This window comes from Pongo abelii, chromosome 15 (genome assembly GCF_028885655.2).
Source record: "Pongo abelii isolate AG06213 chromosome 15, NHGRI_mPonAbe1-v2.0_pri, whole genome shotgun sequence".
NCBI lineage: Eukaryota > Metazoa > Chordata > Mammalia > Primates > Hominidae > Pongo > Pongo abelii.
This window is the reverse complement of record NC_072000.2, coordinates 54,766,685-54,781,721: the sequence shown is the minus strand read 5'-3', so window position 1 is coordinate 54,781,721 and position 15,037 is coordinate 54,766,685. Positions and strand designations below refer to the sequence as shown.

General features: G+C 40.5%; 1 protein-coding gene and 1 long non-coding RNA gene across 11 annotated transcripts in view; one reads left to right on the top strand and one right to left on the bottom strand.

Annotated features, from left to right (window-relative positions):
• NIN (ninein) overlaps positions 1-15,037 on the top strand; it is a 111,254-nt gene that overhangs the window by 81,881 nt on the left and 14,336 nt on the right. For 9 of the 10 annotated variants that reach the window (XM_054530647.2, XM_054530649.2, XM_002824730.5 and 6 more), the window contains 7 exons: positions 724-837; positions 4,529-4,651; positions 5,358-5,471; positions 7,156-7,302; positions 9,411-9,590; positions 10,613-10,756; positions 13,260-13,361. In XM_054530647.2, the coding sequence (XP_054386622.1) occupies positions 724-837; positions 4,529-4,651; positions 5,358-5,471; positions 7,156-7,302; positions 9,411-9,590; positions 10,613-10,756; positions 13,260-13,361 (924 nt within the window). The remainder of the gene's footprint in view (positions 1-723; positions 838-4,528; positions 4,652-5,357; positions 5,472-7,155; positions 7,303-9,410; positions 9,591-10,612; positions 10,757-13,259; positions 13,362-15,037) is intronic. The other variant, XM_024231639.3, reaches the window with a different exon arrangement.
• Positions 2,744-4,602, bottom strand: LOC129049899 (uncharacterized). The gene is made up of 2 exons (XR_008513280.1): positions 4,484-4,602; positions 2,744-3,020 (listed from the first exon to the last, which is right to left on the bottom strand). It is a non-coding gene; the product is annotated as an uncharacterized LOC129049899 (long non-coding RNA).

The window sequence follows — 15,037 nt, the reverse complement described above, 5'->3', positions numbered from 1 at the left end:
TGTCCTCTCTTATTTCCTTGAGCAGTGGTTTGTAGTTCTCCTTGAAGAGGTCCTTCATGTCCCTTGTAAGCTGTATTCCTAGGTATTTTATTCTCCTTATAGCAATTGTGAATGGAAGTTCACTCATGATTTGGCTATTATTGGTATATAGGAATGCTTGTGATTTTTGCACATTGATTTTGTATCCTGAGACTTTGCTGAAGTTGCTTATCAGCTTAAGGAGATTTGGGGCTGAGACAGTGGGGTTTTCTAAATATACAATCATATCATCTACAAACAGAGACAATTTGACTTCCTTTCTTCCTATTTGAATACCCTTTATTTCTTTCTCTTGCCTGACTGCCCTGGCCAGAACTTCCAACACTATGTTGAATAGGAGTGGTGAGAGAGGGTATCCTTGTCTTGTGCCAGTTTTCAAAGGGAATGCTTCCAGCTTTTACCCGTTATGATATTGGCTGTGGGTCTGTCATAAATAGCTCTTATTATTTGGAGATACGTCCCATCAATACCTAGTTTATTGAGTTTTTAGCATGAAGTGATGTTGAATTTTCCATGCCATATAAGTGGAAAGTCTTTTACATATAAGGATTAAAAAAAATGGTCATAAAACAGTGTCATTGAGTTCATATTATTGTTTCCTTAATATGGCTTTTTGTGAACCTGGTAAGTTTCCCCAGCCTAAATATGTATGTCTGTTATTTGACTTTTTTATTTTTCTCTTAGTCCTCCACTTTAGTGTCTTCTCTGGAGGCGGAGCTCTCTGAAGTTAAAATACAGACCCATATTGTGGAACAGGAAAACCTCCTTCTCAAAGATGAACTGGAGAAAATGAAACAGGTAAGGCTGTGTGCAGCTAAGGGGGGTTCACAGAACAATATGTACCTGGTGGGCTCCTGTTGGGCTGGTATTTCTAGCCACCAGTTGTCCTTTGTACCAAGTCCTGTCAACTAGCTTGGTAGCTGAGGACATACTGCTTGGCAAAGTTGAGGACCTAAAGTGCAAAATCCTATTTGTAAAGGCTATTGCTAATTATCCATGTGTCTAACTTATATATGTTGTACACTGTAAAAACCCCCCCTTTTTTTTTTTTAAGACAGTTTCCTTCTTCCCTCTGTTGCCTAGGCTGGAGTGCAGTGGTGCGATCTCAGCTCACTGCAACCTCCGGCTCCCAGGCTCAAGCAATTCTCGTGCCTCAGCCTCCCGAGTAGCTGGGATTACAGGTGCCCACCACCACACCCAGATAATTTTTGTGTTTTTAGTAGAGGTGGGGTTTTGCCATGTTGGCCAGGCTGGTCTCGAATTCCTGGGCTCAAGCAGTCCACCCACGTCAGCCCCCTAAAGTGCTGGGATTACAGGCGTGAGCCACTGCATCCGGCCCACTCTAAAATTCTATTATCATAAATGAATCCCAAGCACTTCAGTTTAAGAAATTGTTGTTCTGTCACCCAGCCAGGTTATAAAGTAACATATGTTTGTCTAAAAGGAGGGGGACTATCTTGCTTATAACTTTTCTAATTCTGTTCACACTGATTTGTGAAGCACTGAAGAAGCTGATCCTTCTGCCTTTTTCTGTAGCAACTATGAGGCATCAGTTCTAGAGGATGATGGCATGCAGTCTTACTTATGAATGTGGCCTTCAGAAGCCTATTTCAAAGTTTCAAACAAAGGCTTAACTTTAGGCCAGGCGCAGTGGCTCATGCCTGTAATCCCAATACTTTGGGAGGCCAAGGTGGGCAGATCACTTGAGGCCGGGAATTTGAGACCAGCCTGGGCAACAGGACAAAACCATATCTCTACAAAAAAATTAGCTGGGCGTAGTGGTGTGCACCTGTAGTCCCGGCTACTCAGGAGGCTGAGATGGGTGGATCACCTGAGCTCGGGCAGTCAGTCCTCCAGTGAGCTGAGATTGCGCTACTGTGCCCCTGCACTCCAGCCTGGATGACAGAATACTCTGTCTCAAAAAAGAAAGAAAGAAAGAAAAAAGGCTTAATTTTAAATATGAAAATATGAAAGAGGTCTCAACTTAAAAATTATGTCCTCTCATGGAGAAATGCATTTTTGAAAAAAAAATTTGCATCCTAAACATTGTCCTGTTTTCAGTATTTACAGGAGTCTTTCAATTGGAACAATCTTGATTTATAGTAGGAAAATTTAGTTGTTCCATTGTATTTACTTCAGCATCAGATTATGATGGCACTCAATAGAAAATTTTCTTTCTTACATCTGTCTCTTCAGCCTGTAAGCACAAAGTTGTCCTTTCCTGAATGTGGAAACATTGAGTCTATAAATCTGGTATTATGTTTATGTTGATCTGATTGACTCCTATGTGTCTTGCTTTTTTAATAGCATTATAAAACCCTCGGTATGTGTGTCTTTCATAATGCCTAGTATAGTACTGGTACTCAATAGGTGCTTTATAAGAACCTTTTCAAGTCAACTACTGCTATGCAAAATGCATGTTCTGCTGTGACTAGAGAAGTCGCCTGTCCATATAAACATAACAGAAGTTAAAACTCATAGGGCCTTTCTGTGGTGTGGTGAAGTATTCCAAGGCTGTTATTACCAACTTTATCCTAATTAACTTGAGCATCCTTTTTTCCTTGACTTTTTGAAAGCCTGTCTGTTGTTCAGCCTTTAGATGATAATGATTGGTTTCAAATTCATAGTATGGGAAATGTGTGCTTTGTGGCTTTGCTAAGCTGGAGAACAGAAGGAAAGGAGCAGAGCTAGGAGAAAAACAACATGAGGGGGATGTCATTCAGAACCTTTTTATTGCTTTTGTTTTTTTTTTTTTTTAAACAGGCATTGGTATAAATAGTGAGATGAAGAAATAGTGAGCCTGGTCTGCCTTTGGTAGAAAGTTGTTTTATCAGACACCTGGATCCTTTTGGATCCCAAGAGTAGGGTAGCGTCAGCCCATCATTGCTATTATACAATGTAGACCTAGAAGGCATGTGTCACTCTGTATGATATCGTGGTTCATAGTTCACAAAGCACTTCTATGTGTGTTATCTATTGCACTGAAAGGAAACACAAATAGCATCAGCAAAAGTCACATGCCAGTTTACAGACATCCAAATTGGTATCAAGCTTTATGGGTGTACGGAGGGTGGGAAGATAAAGTAGAAGGTCCTTTATTAAACCAGTGCCCAGATATTTCAAAATACATTTTCCTATATCCTTCTGACTTGTTCAGATTTGTAAGGTATGCTGGATGTGTCACCAGTTGAAGACAAGATTCAACCCTGAAAGTGTGTTTTGCCATATTATTCCTACAGCTAAATATGAAAGAATTTCAGGTTCAGGAAGTAGAAAAATGGTCGTAAAATCATAATGATAATAAAGAATTGAAGAGTCAAGTGAAATAGAGGAAAGTTAAAAACCTATGAACTATGGGAAAGGGTTAAGAAGTGTAAGAAACAGCCTCTTTAAAGCATGGGTTCTCAAATAGGGTGAAGGGGTGAGGATTGTCTGGGCACATTTTTTGTTTTCACAGCTGGAAGGTGGGGGGTTACTGGCATCTTTTGAGTAAAGCCAGAGACGCTGTGAAGCATCCTACAGTGTCCAGAATGCCCCGCGACCCCCAACTCCTGAAGAAGAATTATCCAGCCCAAAATGAGACTAGTACCAGCACTGATGTTGTAAAGGAATAAAAACAGTATTTGGTTTGTCTTGATTTCATGAAGTGGAGAGGAAAAGCCAGTATATGTTCACACCAACAACATTTTACTGGCCAGTCAGCGTAGGCACCTTCTGAAAGGAGGAGTACAGGGAACAAGCTGAAAACACGGTTTTATCTTTAAACTTGCCTTTGGATTGTTACTGGTATGTGGTTCATGCCAATTCTAGGGGTTTTTTTGTTTTGTTTTGGAGACAGAGTCTCTGTCGCCCAGCCTGGAGTGCAGTCATCTCGGCTCACTGCAGCCTCCGCCTCCCAGGTTCAAGCAATTCTCCTGCCTCAGCCTCCTGAGTAGCCAGGATTACAGGCATGCGCCACCACGCCTGGCTAATTATTTTTAATAGATACAGGGTTTCACCATGTTCACCAGGCTGACCTCAAACTCCTGAGGTCAAGTGATCCTCCCCACCTTGGCTTCCCAAAGTGCTGGGATTACAGGTGTGAGCCACCCCCACAGCCCAATTCTATAGTCTTGACTGATTTTTTGAAAAACATTTTTCTAGTTAAAAGTATGAGGAAAATGTAATATGCTACATGTGTTAAATTGATGATAGAATGGCAGTATGTTATTTTACCCTGAAGGTAAAATGGAGAGCTAGGATCATTAGTTAACAATGTCTGCCTGGTTGAATCTACCTAAGCAGACATTTCAACAGTCAACTGGGGAACAGAGAGAAGCCAGAAGGGAATCCTCGAAGTTTATTATAGTCTCTGCTAGAGTTTATGTCCTCTGAAATATCTACAGATAGGCAAATAGCAGCAGCTGTGAAAATGCCCTATTTAGAAATACCCCTTTGTACTTACAGCCATGAGATGTGATGGGAGGGCTCATTTGTTTATCTCTTACAGCTGCACAGATGTCCCGATCTCTCTGACTTCCAGCAAAAAATCTCTAGTGTTCTAAGCTACAACGAAAAACTGCTGAAAGAAAAGGAAGCTCTGAGTGAGGAATTAAATAGCTGTGTCGATAAGGTAGAAGAAGTAATAAGACTTTACCATCATCATATACAATACACACCATAATGAACCTTTCTCTGTGGACAGTGGCACAGGGGCCTCCTGTGGTAGTCTGTTGTTCCAGAGTGTCCTGGAGCAGCATTTCTTTGACATTCTGTGACTCTAGACTTCCTGATGAAGTCTAAATTAGTTGTTTACTAATTATATTATTAAACTCGATAATATAAAATTTTTCTCATTATCATATCACAGTGCTACTTTCTGCCTCTATTTTGTTATAATATAAATTATGTGTTTAATAATCTGAGATCAATTTCATAGATAAACACTTTTTTTCTATTTTATCTTCTTTAGCAAATCCAAAAACACCACCTTTTTTCCCCACCTGCCTTAATAGATATTCTGTGTTTTCTTCCTATGGTATGCTCTTGAGATTTTTAATGGCCTTCCAGCTTACCATCTTCCACCCTTAAAACATGAGGCAATAGAAAAGAAAAATAGGAAATTTCCAAAAAGAAGCAACTCCTCAAAATTAGACGCATAAAACAGTCATTGGTTTGTCTTGATTTGGAGCCAGGGAGACCATTTCCTTTGACCTTGCCCTGCTCCCCTACATAAATAGATGGTACTTGTTCTTGACAATGTAAGTGCAGGCATATAAATTAAGGCTAGCTATGTTTGCAAAAATGCCCTCTTACCTCTTTTTCCCTTCCTGAAACAGTTGGCAAAATCAAGTCTTTTAGAGCACAGAATTGCGACGATGAAGCAGGAACAGAAATCCTGGGAACATCAGAGTGCGAGCTTAAAGTCACAGCTGGTGGCTTCTCAGGAAAAGGTACATGGACAATTCTTGTTTCATCTTCAGAGTTAGTATTCGCCTAGATCTTCCAACAGAAATCCCAGTAAAAAGAATGTTCCGGGTAGAAGTAGCGTAAGAGGGTTCCAAATGATTCAATTTGACCAATGTTTGATGTGTGTTTATAGTGTGGCAAGGCTGGGCGTGGTGGCTCACCAGCACTTTGGGAGGCCGAGATGGGCAGATCACTTGAGGTCAGGAGTTCGAGATCAGCCTGGCCAACATGGTGAAACCTCATCTCTACAAAAAAATTAAAAAAAAAAAAGCCGGGTGTGGTGGCAGGTGCCAAAAGCTGAGGCAGGAGAATTGTTTGAACCTAGGAGGCGAGGAGGCGGAGGATGCAGTGAGCCAACATCACACTAGTACACTTCAGCCTGGATGACAGAGCTAGACTCCATCTCAAAAAAAAAAAGTAAATATAGTATGACAAAATGATTTAAATAATATTTCAAATATATTGTGGCAAAATAATTTAAATGATATTTCCCTCAAAGTTTATTAATTATGAAGGCTTGAGAATAGTGCATAAAAATGACTGCTTATTCCTAATTTATAAATAGGACTTCTAAGGCAGTTTATGCCCTATTTTAAAGATCTGTATCAAAATTCCTTTTATGAATTTAAATTTTTAAAATTGGAATTTATATGCAATATTAGCATAAAATAGGATTCTTCTTTAACAGGTGAGGTCTCAGCCGGGCACGGTAGCTCACGTCTGTAATCCCAGCACTTTGGGAGGCTGAGGCAGGCGGCTCACAGGGTCAAAAGATCAAGACCATCCTGGCTAACACAGTGAAACCCCATCTCTACTAAAAATACAAAAAATTAGCCGAGCGTGGTGGCAAGTGCTTGTAGTCCCAGCTACTGGAGAGGCTGAGGCAGGAGAATGGCATGAACCCAGGAGGTGGAGGTTGCAGTGAGCCGAGATCGTGCCACTGCACTCTAGCCTGGGCAACAGAGCGAGACTCTGTCTCCAGAAAAAAAAAAAAAAAAAAAAGGTGAGGTCTCTCTGTATCCCAGGCTGGATCACCACTTGCTGCCACCTCAAACTCCTGGGCTCAAAGGATTCTCCCACCTCAGCCTTCCAGGTAGCTGGGACTACAGGCACACGCCACCACACTCAGCTTTTGATTTTTAGTAGAGATAGGGGGTCTTGCCATCTTGCCTAGACTAGTTTCAAACTCGTGGGCTCAAGCGATCCTCCTGCCTTGGCCTCCTAAAGTGCTGGGATTCCTGGTGTGGGCCACCATGCCTAGCCTAGAATAGGATTCTACAAGTATATATTTTTATTTGCAACTAAGAGGGTCCTTTACAGTCCAACATCATAGGCTAAAACATAATTTCTACAAAATTCAGTGAAACGATCTTTTGTGATGCCAGTTGGCACCCGTTGATTCTGTAAGATACCATTTAGTGAACTACCAGATGACTATCAGCAATACCTTGCTCCAGACATAGTTCATCATTGTCCTAAATATAATTTAACATCCTGTAAATACACATACTGTCCTGGGTTTCCACTGAGCTACTGACAAGAAAGCTGGATTTAGTAAAGAGAAACAAACGAACTTGAAAGTTCTTTTGTCCTTATTCATTCCTGAACATGCTAGAGGTGAGACCACAAGAGTTTGTGTAACAGTAAAAGATCGTTCTCACAATACAGGTTCAGAATTTAGAAGACACCCTGCAGAATGTAAACCTACAAATGTCCCGGATGAAATCTGACCTACGAGTGACTCAGCAGGAAAAGGAGGCTTTAAAACAAGAAGTGATGTCTTTGCATAAGCAACTTCAGAACGCTGGTGGCAAGGTGATTTGTTCTTTTTTTATTTAGGTATAAGTTATTTACAGTAAAGTACACAAATCTTAAGACCACAACTTGGTTATTTTTATGTGTATATGCGTGTATATATAAATATGCATATTTTATGTATCTGTGTTTGTATAACCATCACTTAGATAAAAGTGTAGAACATTTCCAGCACCCAGCAGGCTGTCTCTTGTTCCCTCCAGTTGGTAACCCCAAGGGAACCACTTTTGTACCCTCTGCCACTGTAGTTTAGGGTTGCTTTTTTCTAAACTTCATATGAATGAAACCATAGTGATATAAAACAGGTCTTTTTTTTTTTGTATTGAGCAAGTCAGAAGACCATGGCTGAGTTGAGTTTTGTAATAACAAAACATTTTCTTAAATGGTAGATAAAAGTATTTGTGTGACCTTAAAAAAAAATCAAATGTAGAAAAACATTGCAAGAAATTAATCTGGGAACTTATACACAGACTTGCAAAAAAGTACAGCTTCTGCTAAAAAGGCATAAAACAATAGTATTGAATTTCAGGAGATAATTCATTGCTACAAATAGGTTGCTATGGCCCCAGAAAGTCCAGGAAGAGCTGATTAAAGTGTTAGCTGGCTGACACATTATGGTGGTGTGGTAGAAAGTGTCTCATTTTAATAAGTCACAATGCTGCTTAATCTGTGTGCAAATAAATTAAGAACAATGTTATAGATGTCATTTTGGGGCAGATGTCAAGATTTTGTCCTACAATAAAAGTAGACACATTCAGTTATTTTATCTCTTGGTGAAACTTTTTATAAAACAAATAAGATAGTTGTTTTGGGCTGGGTGTGGTGGCTCATGCCTGTAATCCCAGCGCTTTGGGAGGCCGAGGCAGGCAGACCACTTGAAGCCAGGAGTTCAAGACCAGCCTGGCCAACATGGCGAAACCCTGTCTTTACTACAAATACAAAAATGGCCGGGCATGGTGGCTCACGCTTGTAATCCCAGCACTTTGGGAGGCCTAGGCGGGCGGATCACGAGGTCAAGACATCAAGACCAGCCTGCCCAACACGCTGAAACCCCATCTCTACTAAAAATAAAAAAATTAGCTGGGCATGGTGGCAAGTGCCTGTAATCCCAGCTACTCGGGAGGCTAAGGCAGGAGAATCACTTGAACCCGGGAGGTGTAGGTTGCAGTGAGCCGAGATCGTGCCACTGCCCTCCAGCCTGGGTGACAGAGCTAGACTTTGTCTCAAAAAAAAAAAAAAGCCAGATGTGGTAGTACACGCGCCCGTAATCCCAGCTACTTGGAAGGCTGAGGCATAAGAATTGCTTGAGCCCAGGAGGTGGAGGTTGCAGTGAGCTGAGATCGTGCCACTGCACTCCAGCCTGGGTGACAGAGTGAGAGTGTCACACACACACACACAAAAAGTTTCCATTTTTAAAATTACTTCTGGATTGACTTTTTCTGAAAATGAGAGTGTACTTTTTTTTTTTTTTTCCATGTTTGGTTTAAAAGGCAAGAGGCTTATCTATTTGGGTTATTTTTTATTTTTTAAATCATTTTCAAGATCCAAAAAATCACTTTGGTAGCTGAAAGCACATTTCTGAATTCAGATGTTAATTACATGGACAATATGTGCTTTGGATTCTAAAAAAAGGATGTGATTGCATATGTGAAAATGAAAGTAGAGTTTAGCCTGTGAAAGCTTTCGAGCTGGCAGTGCATTTCGGCTTTCTCTTTATGTCCTCTGTGAATCAAATGAATATCTTCTGGGCTTAAAGATAACTTCATAAGAATGAAGCAACTTTTAAGCCACCAGTCTCAATGCAACTGGGTCCTTTATGGAACTGGGCCTTGCCCTACGGTCATATTCACTATTGGACATGACATGGCTGTTTCGTCAAAGACCATTTTAAACAGAACTCTCCAAACCTTTTTGTTTAAATCAAACTTCAAGAATATTGTTTTATTCATATTTATATGTACATACACATACTTTCATTAGAAGACTGAGGGAACAATTGAAAGGTACTTACTAGGAGTCATTATCATTGGGTAAATATGACACCTGTCTCAAAACAGCAATTACCCAATAGCTTGTTTTTAAGGCTTACACTCTACAATTCTCTTAAGAGCTGGGCCCCAGAAATAGCTACTCATCCATCAGGGCTCCATAACCAGCAGAAAGGGCTGTCCTGGGACAAGTTGGATCATCTGATGAATGAGGAACAGCAGCTGCTTTGGCAAGAGAACGAGAGGCTCCAGACCGTGGTACAGAACACCAAAGCCGAACTCACGCACTCCCGGGAGAAGGTAACTTGAGAAGTTGCACCTCATGGCATATGTTTGAAAATGACTAGTTTGATAGGAAAATGAATGTTGGATATGATTGGAATGGTTCTAAGGTATGGATTTGAGTATCCTGCTATAGCAGACTTATTTTAAGAATGTATAATTTATCATTTACTCACATATAATTTTATCCTGATGTTTATAAAATATTTTTTATAAGCAGTTTTATATTAAAATATATTCGTGACTTTAATCTTCATATCCAAAATATAGACTCATGGAAATTATGTGAACCATATATTCTTCAAATTGGCCGGCCAGCAAGACTGGTAGTACAAAAATGGTAAAACTAGACTCAGGTCTTGCAGGTCTAAATAACTCCTCATGAGAGAAAAAGGTGCCTCCTTTAAAAGACAGCATTTCAAGGTTTAAGGTCTTTTCCAACCACCAACTTGGTGCTTGAATTCCTTACCTCTGCTGCATAGTCTCCCAATGATATTTAACCTATGCTTAACACCTCTTTTGAGGAGGAACTCTGAAGAGTCGCAGATATTTAGTTAGAACACCTAACTCCATGCCAGAAACTGCTATCACTGATGCTGCAGTGGTGAGCAAGACAGACATCATTCATGTCCTCATAGAACTGTTTTAGATGTGAACAGTCCAATAAGAGCAGATGGGACTGTCAGCCCATTCTCTCCTAAAAGTAGTGTTCATGTCAGAAAAAAAGGGCCTGGGACTGCTGTGCCTGTTTTCCTGGCAGCCACATCACATACACTGTTGACTCCTGGAGAGTTAGTAGACCCAGAAGTCTCCTCTTCCCAGTCTTGTTCCTACAGTGTTGGGTTTGCAGACCCAACCAGACTCACCTAGAAAGGGTCTTTTGAAATCCAGAAAAGCTAGCTTCAAGTATTTACAGGCTTGACTGAAAAAGGAAGTTAAACAGGACCCAAGTACTGAATTAAAACTTTCCCTATGTTTGTTATTTTTGCTGGCTGGGTGATTGAATTAGCATTTCTTCCTCTTACATTTGTTCTTGTTAGGTCCGTCAACTGGAATCCAGTCTTCTTCCCAAGCACCAAAAACATCTAAACCCATCAGGTACCATGAAACCCACAGAGCAGGAAAAATTGAGCTTAAAGAGAGAGTGTGATCAGTTTCAGAAAGAATCTCCTACTAACAGCAAGGTGAGTTTTTGAGAATATATGGCGTGCATCTATGTTCTCACTATAATGTGTTCTTAAGTGTGTTTCTTCTCAGGTGTACTTCTAAGGAAATGATTATGATGGCATATTTTGGCATGTATCTCTTTATGCTGTTAACTTGTCAAAATAGCATCATGGTTCTTTTTGATTGAATAATGGTTGAAAAAATAACAATTTGGCCCGGGTGTGGTGGCTCATGCCTGTAATCCCAGCACTTTGGGAGGCCGATGCAGGCGGATCACTAGGTCAGGAGTTTGAGACCAGCCTGGCCAATATGGTAAAACTCTGTCTCTACTAAAAAACACAAAAATTAGCCAGGCGTGGTGGCACATGCCTGTAGTCCCAGCTACTCGGGAGGCTGAGGCAGGAGAATTGCTGGAACCCAGGAGGCGGAGGTTGCAGTGAGCCAAGATCACACCAGTGTACTCCAGCCTGGGTGACAGAGCAAGACTCTGTCTCAAAAAAAAAAAAAAAAAAACACACACACACAATGTAAGCTTTCTTAAAGAAGGCAGTTAATCATCTTTATTAGTATTAGAAGCCTTTATAAGTTGGCAAAATATTTATCACCCGAATATTAGAAACATCTTAATATGAGCTGTATTTTTTTATTGCTATGTAACAAATTAAAACAACATTTCTTGTCTTATCTACAAGTCAGTAATTCAGAAGCAGCTTAGCTGGGTGGTCCAACTCAGGGCTCTCATGAGGATGCAGTCTACATGTTGGCCAGGCCTGCAGTTACCCGAAGGCTTCACTGGGGCTAGAGGATCTACTTTCCAAGCTCATTCATACAACTGTTAGCAAGAGGCTGCTGTTCCTTGCTGGCTGCTTGCCTAAGACCTCAGCTCTTCACTACCTGGGCCTTTTCTCAGGGTGTAGCATCTAGCTTCCCCCAGAAGGAGTGATGAAACAGACACTGAAACCGAAAGACCAAGACAGAAGCTGTGGTCCCTCTATGATCTAATCCTGCGAGTGACATACCAACATTTCTGCTGCATTGTATTTGTCACGCAGACTAACCCTAGTATAGTGTGGGAGACGACTGTATAAGGGTGTGAATACCCAGAGGTGGGGCTCTTTGAGGCCTCTTGGAGGCTGGCTACCCCCTGGTCACACCTCTGCAGTGCCAATCAGTTTGCTTTCTGTAATTTGTCCCATGAAGTTAGCGTTCTGGACCAGACTTCTCAGAGTTGTTACTTTTCTTTTTCTAAACTGAAACTCAGTTTTCACTATTACCTCTTTATAAAAAATATGGCGTGTTTAGAAATCTGAGAAAAATATTTCATTATAAAATATTCCTAAAATTTTTGTTTTTTGTGAAAGTTACCATGACCATTTGCAGTAAGAAGGCCTGGTTGTGCTCTAAAGCTGAAATGCCATTTAATTTCAGGTACATTCAAGTAAACTTTGCAGAAAGAAAATGGGTTTCATTTAGCTGCTCATTAGGGGGGGAAAAAGTCTGTGATAGGCTTTTAATTAATATTGAATTTTAAAATGGCCTGGAAGACTACACTTCTGTTTCACAATTCTTGCTGTTCTCCTCAGCTCTTTTTAATAGAAGCAAAATCAGCTTTCTAAGATAGTGTTGTATGTCTTTTACTGAGCAATATTCTGACTCAGTGTCCTCTAGCTCACTAGGTTCTTCCTGTAGTAAAGAGTTATAAAAGGGAGGCTGGATGCGGTGGCTCATGCCTGTAATCCCAGCACTTTGGGAGGCCGAGGTGGGCAAATCACGAGGTCAGGAGTTCGAGACCAGCCTCATCAACATGGTGAAACCCCATCTCTAAAAAAAATAAATAAAATACAAAAGTTAGCTGGGTGCAGTGGTGCACACTTGTAGTCCCAGCTATTCGGGAGGCTGAGGCAGGTGAATCGCTTGAACCCAGGAAGTGGAGGTTACAGTGAGCTGAGATTGTGCCACTGCACTCCAGCCTGGGTGACAGAGTGAGACTCTGTCGCAAAAAAAAAAAAGTACTCATGAAATCTTTAAAATTGAAAAGTTATATAAATCAGGTTTTATGTACTCTCAATTTTAAGCCTTCAAGTTTGCATTAAGACAGTATTTTTCCTGCTGCAGATCCATAGTAGAGGATTATGAAATCAATTTAATGGAAACCAGCATTTTTTATTAATATACTACAAAATATCAGAGTACATGGTCCATGGTAAGGATATCTCAGTGATATGTACTGTACATGTGTGTGGGTGTGTGTACTGTGTTGTAAGATAAAATGTATTTCTTGCAGTGGGTGGCATCCAAGTTTAAAAGCCAGCTGCCTTAAGGAATCTATTCTGAGGACAGGTGATTAGATTACTTAAATGTAAGCAATACACTGAATTCTATTATTTGTTTGTCACTGAATTAACTTGGCTTTCTTCCAAGAGTTGAGATTTCTGACAAGCACAGATTTGTCAAAATAACGTAGAGCAACTCAAGTGTTTTTGTTTTTGTTTAAAGGGAATATTTTGTTTTTTTAAACAGGTCAGTCAGATGAATTCCCTTGAACAAGAATTAGAAACAATTCATTTGGAAAATGAAGGCCTGAAAAAGAAACAAGTAAAACTGGATGAGCAGCTCATGGAGGTAAGTTTCTCAGCAGATGGCCTTAGCTATGAAGAATATTTTAATCCATGAATGAGCTATTTGTTGGGAGAGACTAGACATGGCATTGAATTCCCATTGTGAAAATCTAAGAACACTGCCAAGTTGAATTCTTTGGTCTGCCTTACCAAGTTTAACAGACAACTTTGCTTAATTATACTGCCATAGGAAGCCATACTGCTTTTCAGAGTAAGTAATAATGATGACCTAAAATGCAAAGACCTGTACCTCTGCAAATTCGGGGGGCAGGGACTCTCTGATTAGCCAAGAGGCCCTGAGCACTCTTGCCATCACGGTGTTTATACCAGTTCACTGATCCCTCCTATATTGCAGCATTTTATAGACATGACTGGTCTCTAGCACCCTCTTCAGTTGGGAAATCCATGCGGGAAATTTTAGAGCATTAACAGTTGGAAGTTTTAATTTCAAGTGCTGCTATTCTTCATTATTACATTTAGAACTCAGGACTGCCTTGTGAGAGGTTACCTCTGATAACTATGAAAATGTATTTGTGGCCGGACATGGTGGCTTACACCTGTAATCCCAGCACTTTGGGAGGCTGAGGCAGTCAAATGCCTTGAGTCCAGAAGTTCAAGACCAGCCTGGGCAACATGGCGAAACCCTGTCTCTACAAAAACAAATACAAAAATTAGCCAGGTGTGGTGGCACATACCTGTAGTCCCAGCTACTTGAGAGGCTGAGACAGGAGGATTGTTTAAGCACAGGAGTTGGAGGTAGCAATGAGCTGAGATCACACCACTGCACTCCAGCCTGGGCAACAGTGAGAGACCCTGTCTCAAAAAGAAAGAAAAAGAAAAAAAATGGATTTATAAAACTAGCTTGTCAGCTTGGACTTTGAGTTCCAGTCTTCTAGATTGCTTTCTGAATACCGAGTTTAATTATAGGATATAACAAACTTATGTATACATCCTTCTTAAGGATTTCATTGATATACCTTGGGTAAATGAAATTAGTCAATCTAACATTTAGTGAACTATAAGACTTACGTAAGGCAGAGAAGAACCTGTAGAAATTATCTTTTTGTGCTCTTAAAAAGTACTACGTATACACATATTTTTAAGCCAGAATTATAAGAAGAAATGGGGCCGGGTGCAGTGGCTCACCCCTGTAATCCCAGCACTTTGGGAGGCTGAGGCAGGTGGATCACCTGAGGTCAGGAGTTCGAGACCAGCCTGGCCAACATAGTGAAACCCCCGTCTCTACTAAAAATACAAAAAAATTAGCTGGGCGTGGTGGTGGGCACCTGTGATCCTAGCTACTGGGGAGGCTGAGGCAGGAGAACTGCTTGAACCCAGGAGGCGGAGGTTGCAGTGAGCCGAGATCACATCATTGCACTCCAGCCTGGGCAACAAAGCCGGACTCTATCTCAAAAAAAAAAAAAAAAAAAAAAAAAGAAGAAAAAGAAGAAATGGAACTATTTAAGTATTTTCTTTTATGAAGCTGGCCACATGCAAAGGTAGCTTTTAAAAACCAAGCACGAAGCATTGATTTTTAATGTGAAATATGGGCAAACATATAGCACTAACATTAAATCACCAGTGAAGTTTGTCAATTTTGTGTTCTCTGATTTCTCAACTAAAGGGTTGTAAAGCTTTTAAAAACCAAGCACCAAGCATTGATTTTTAATGTGAAATATG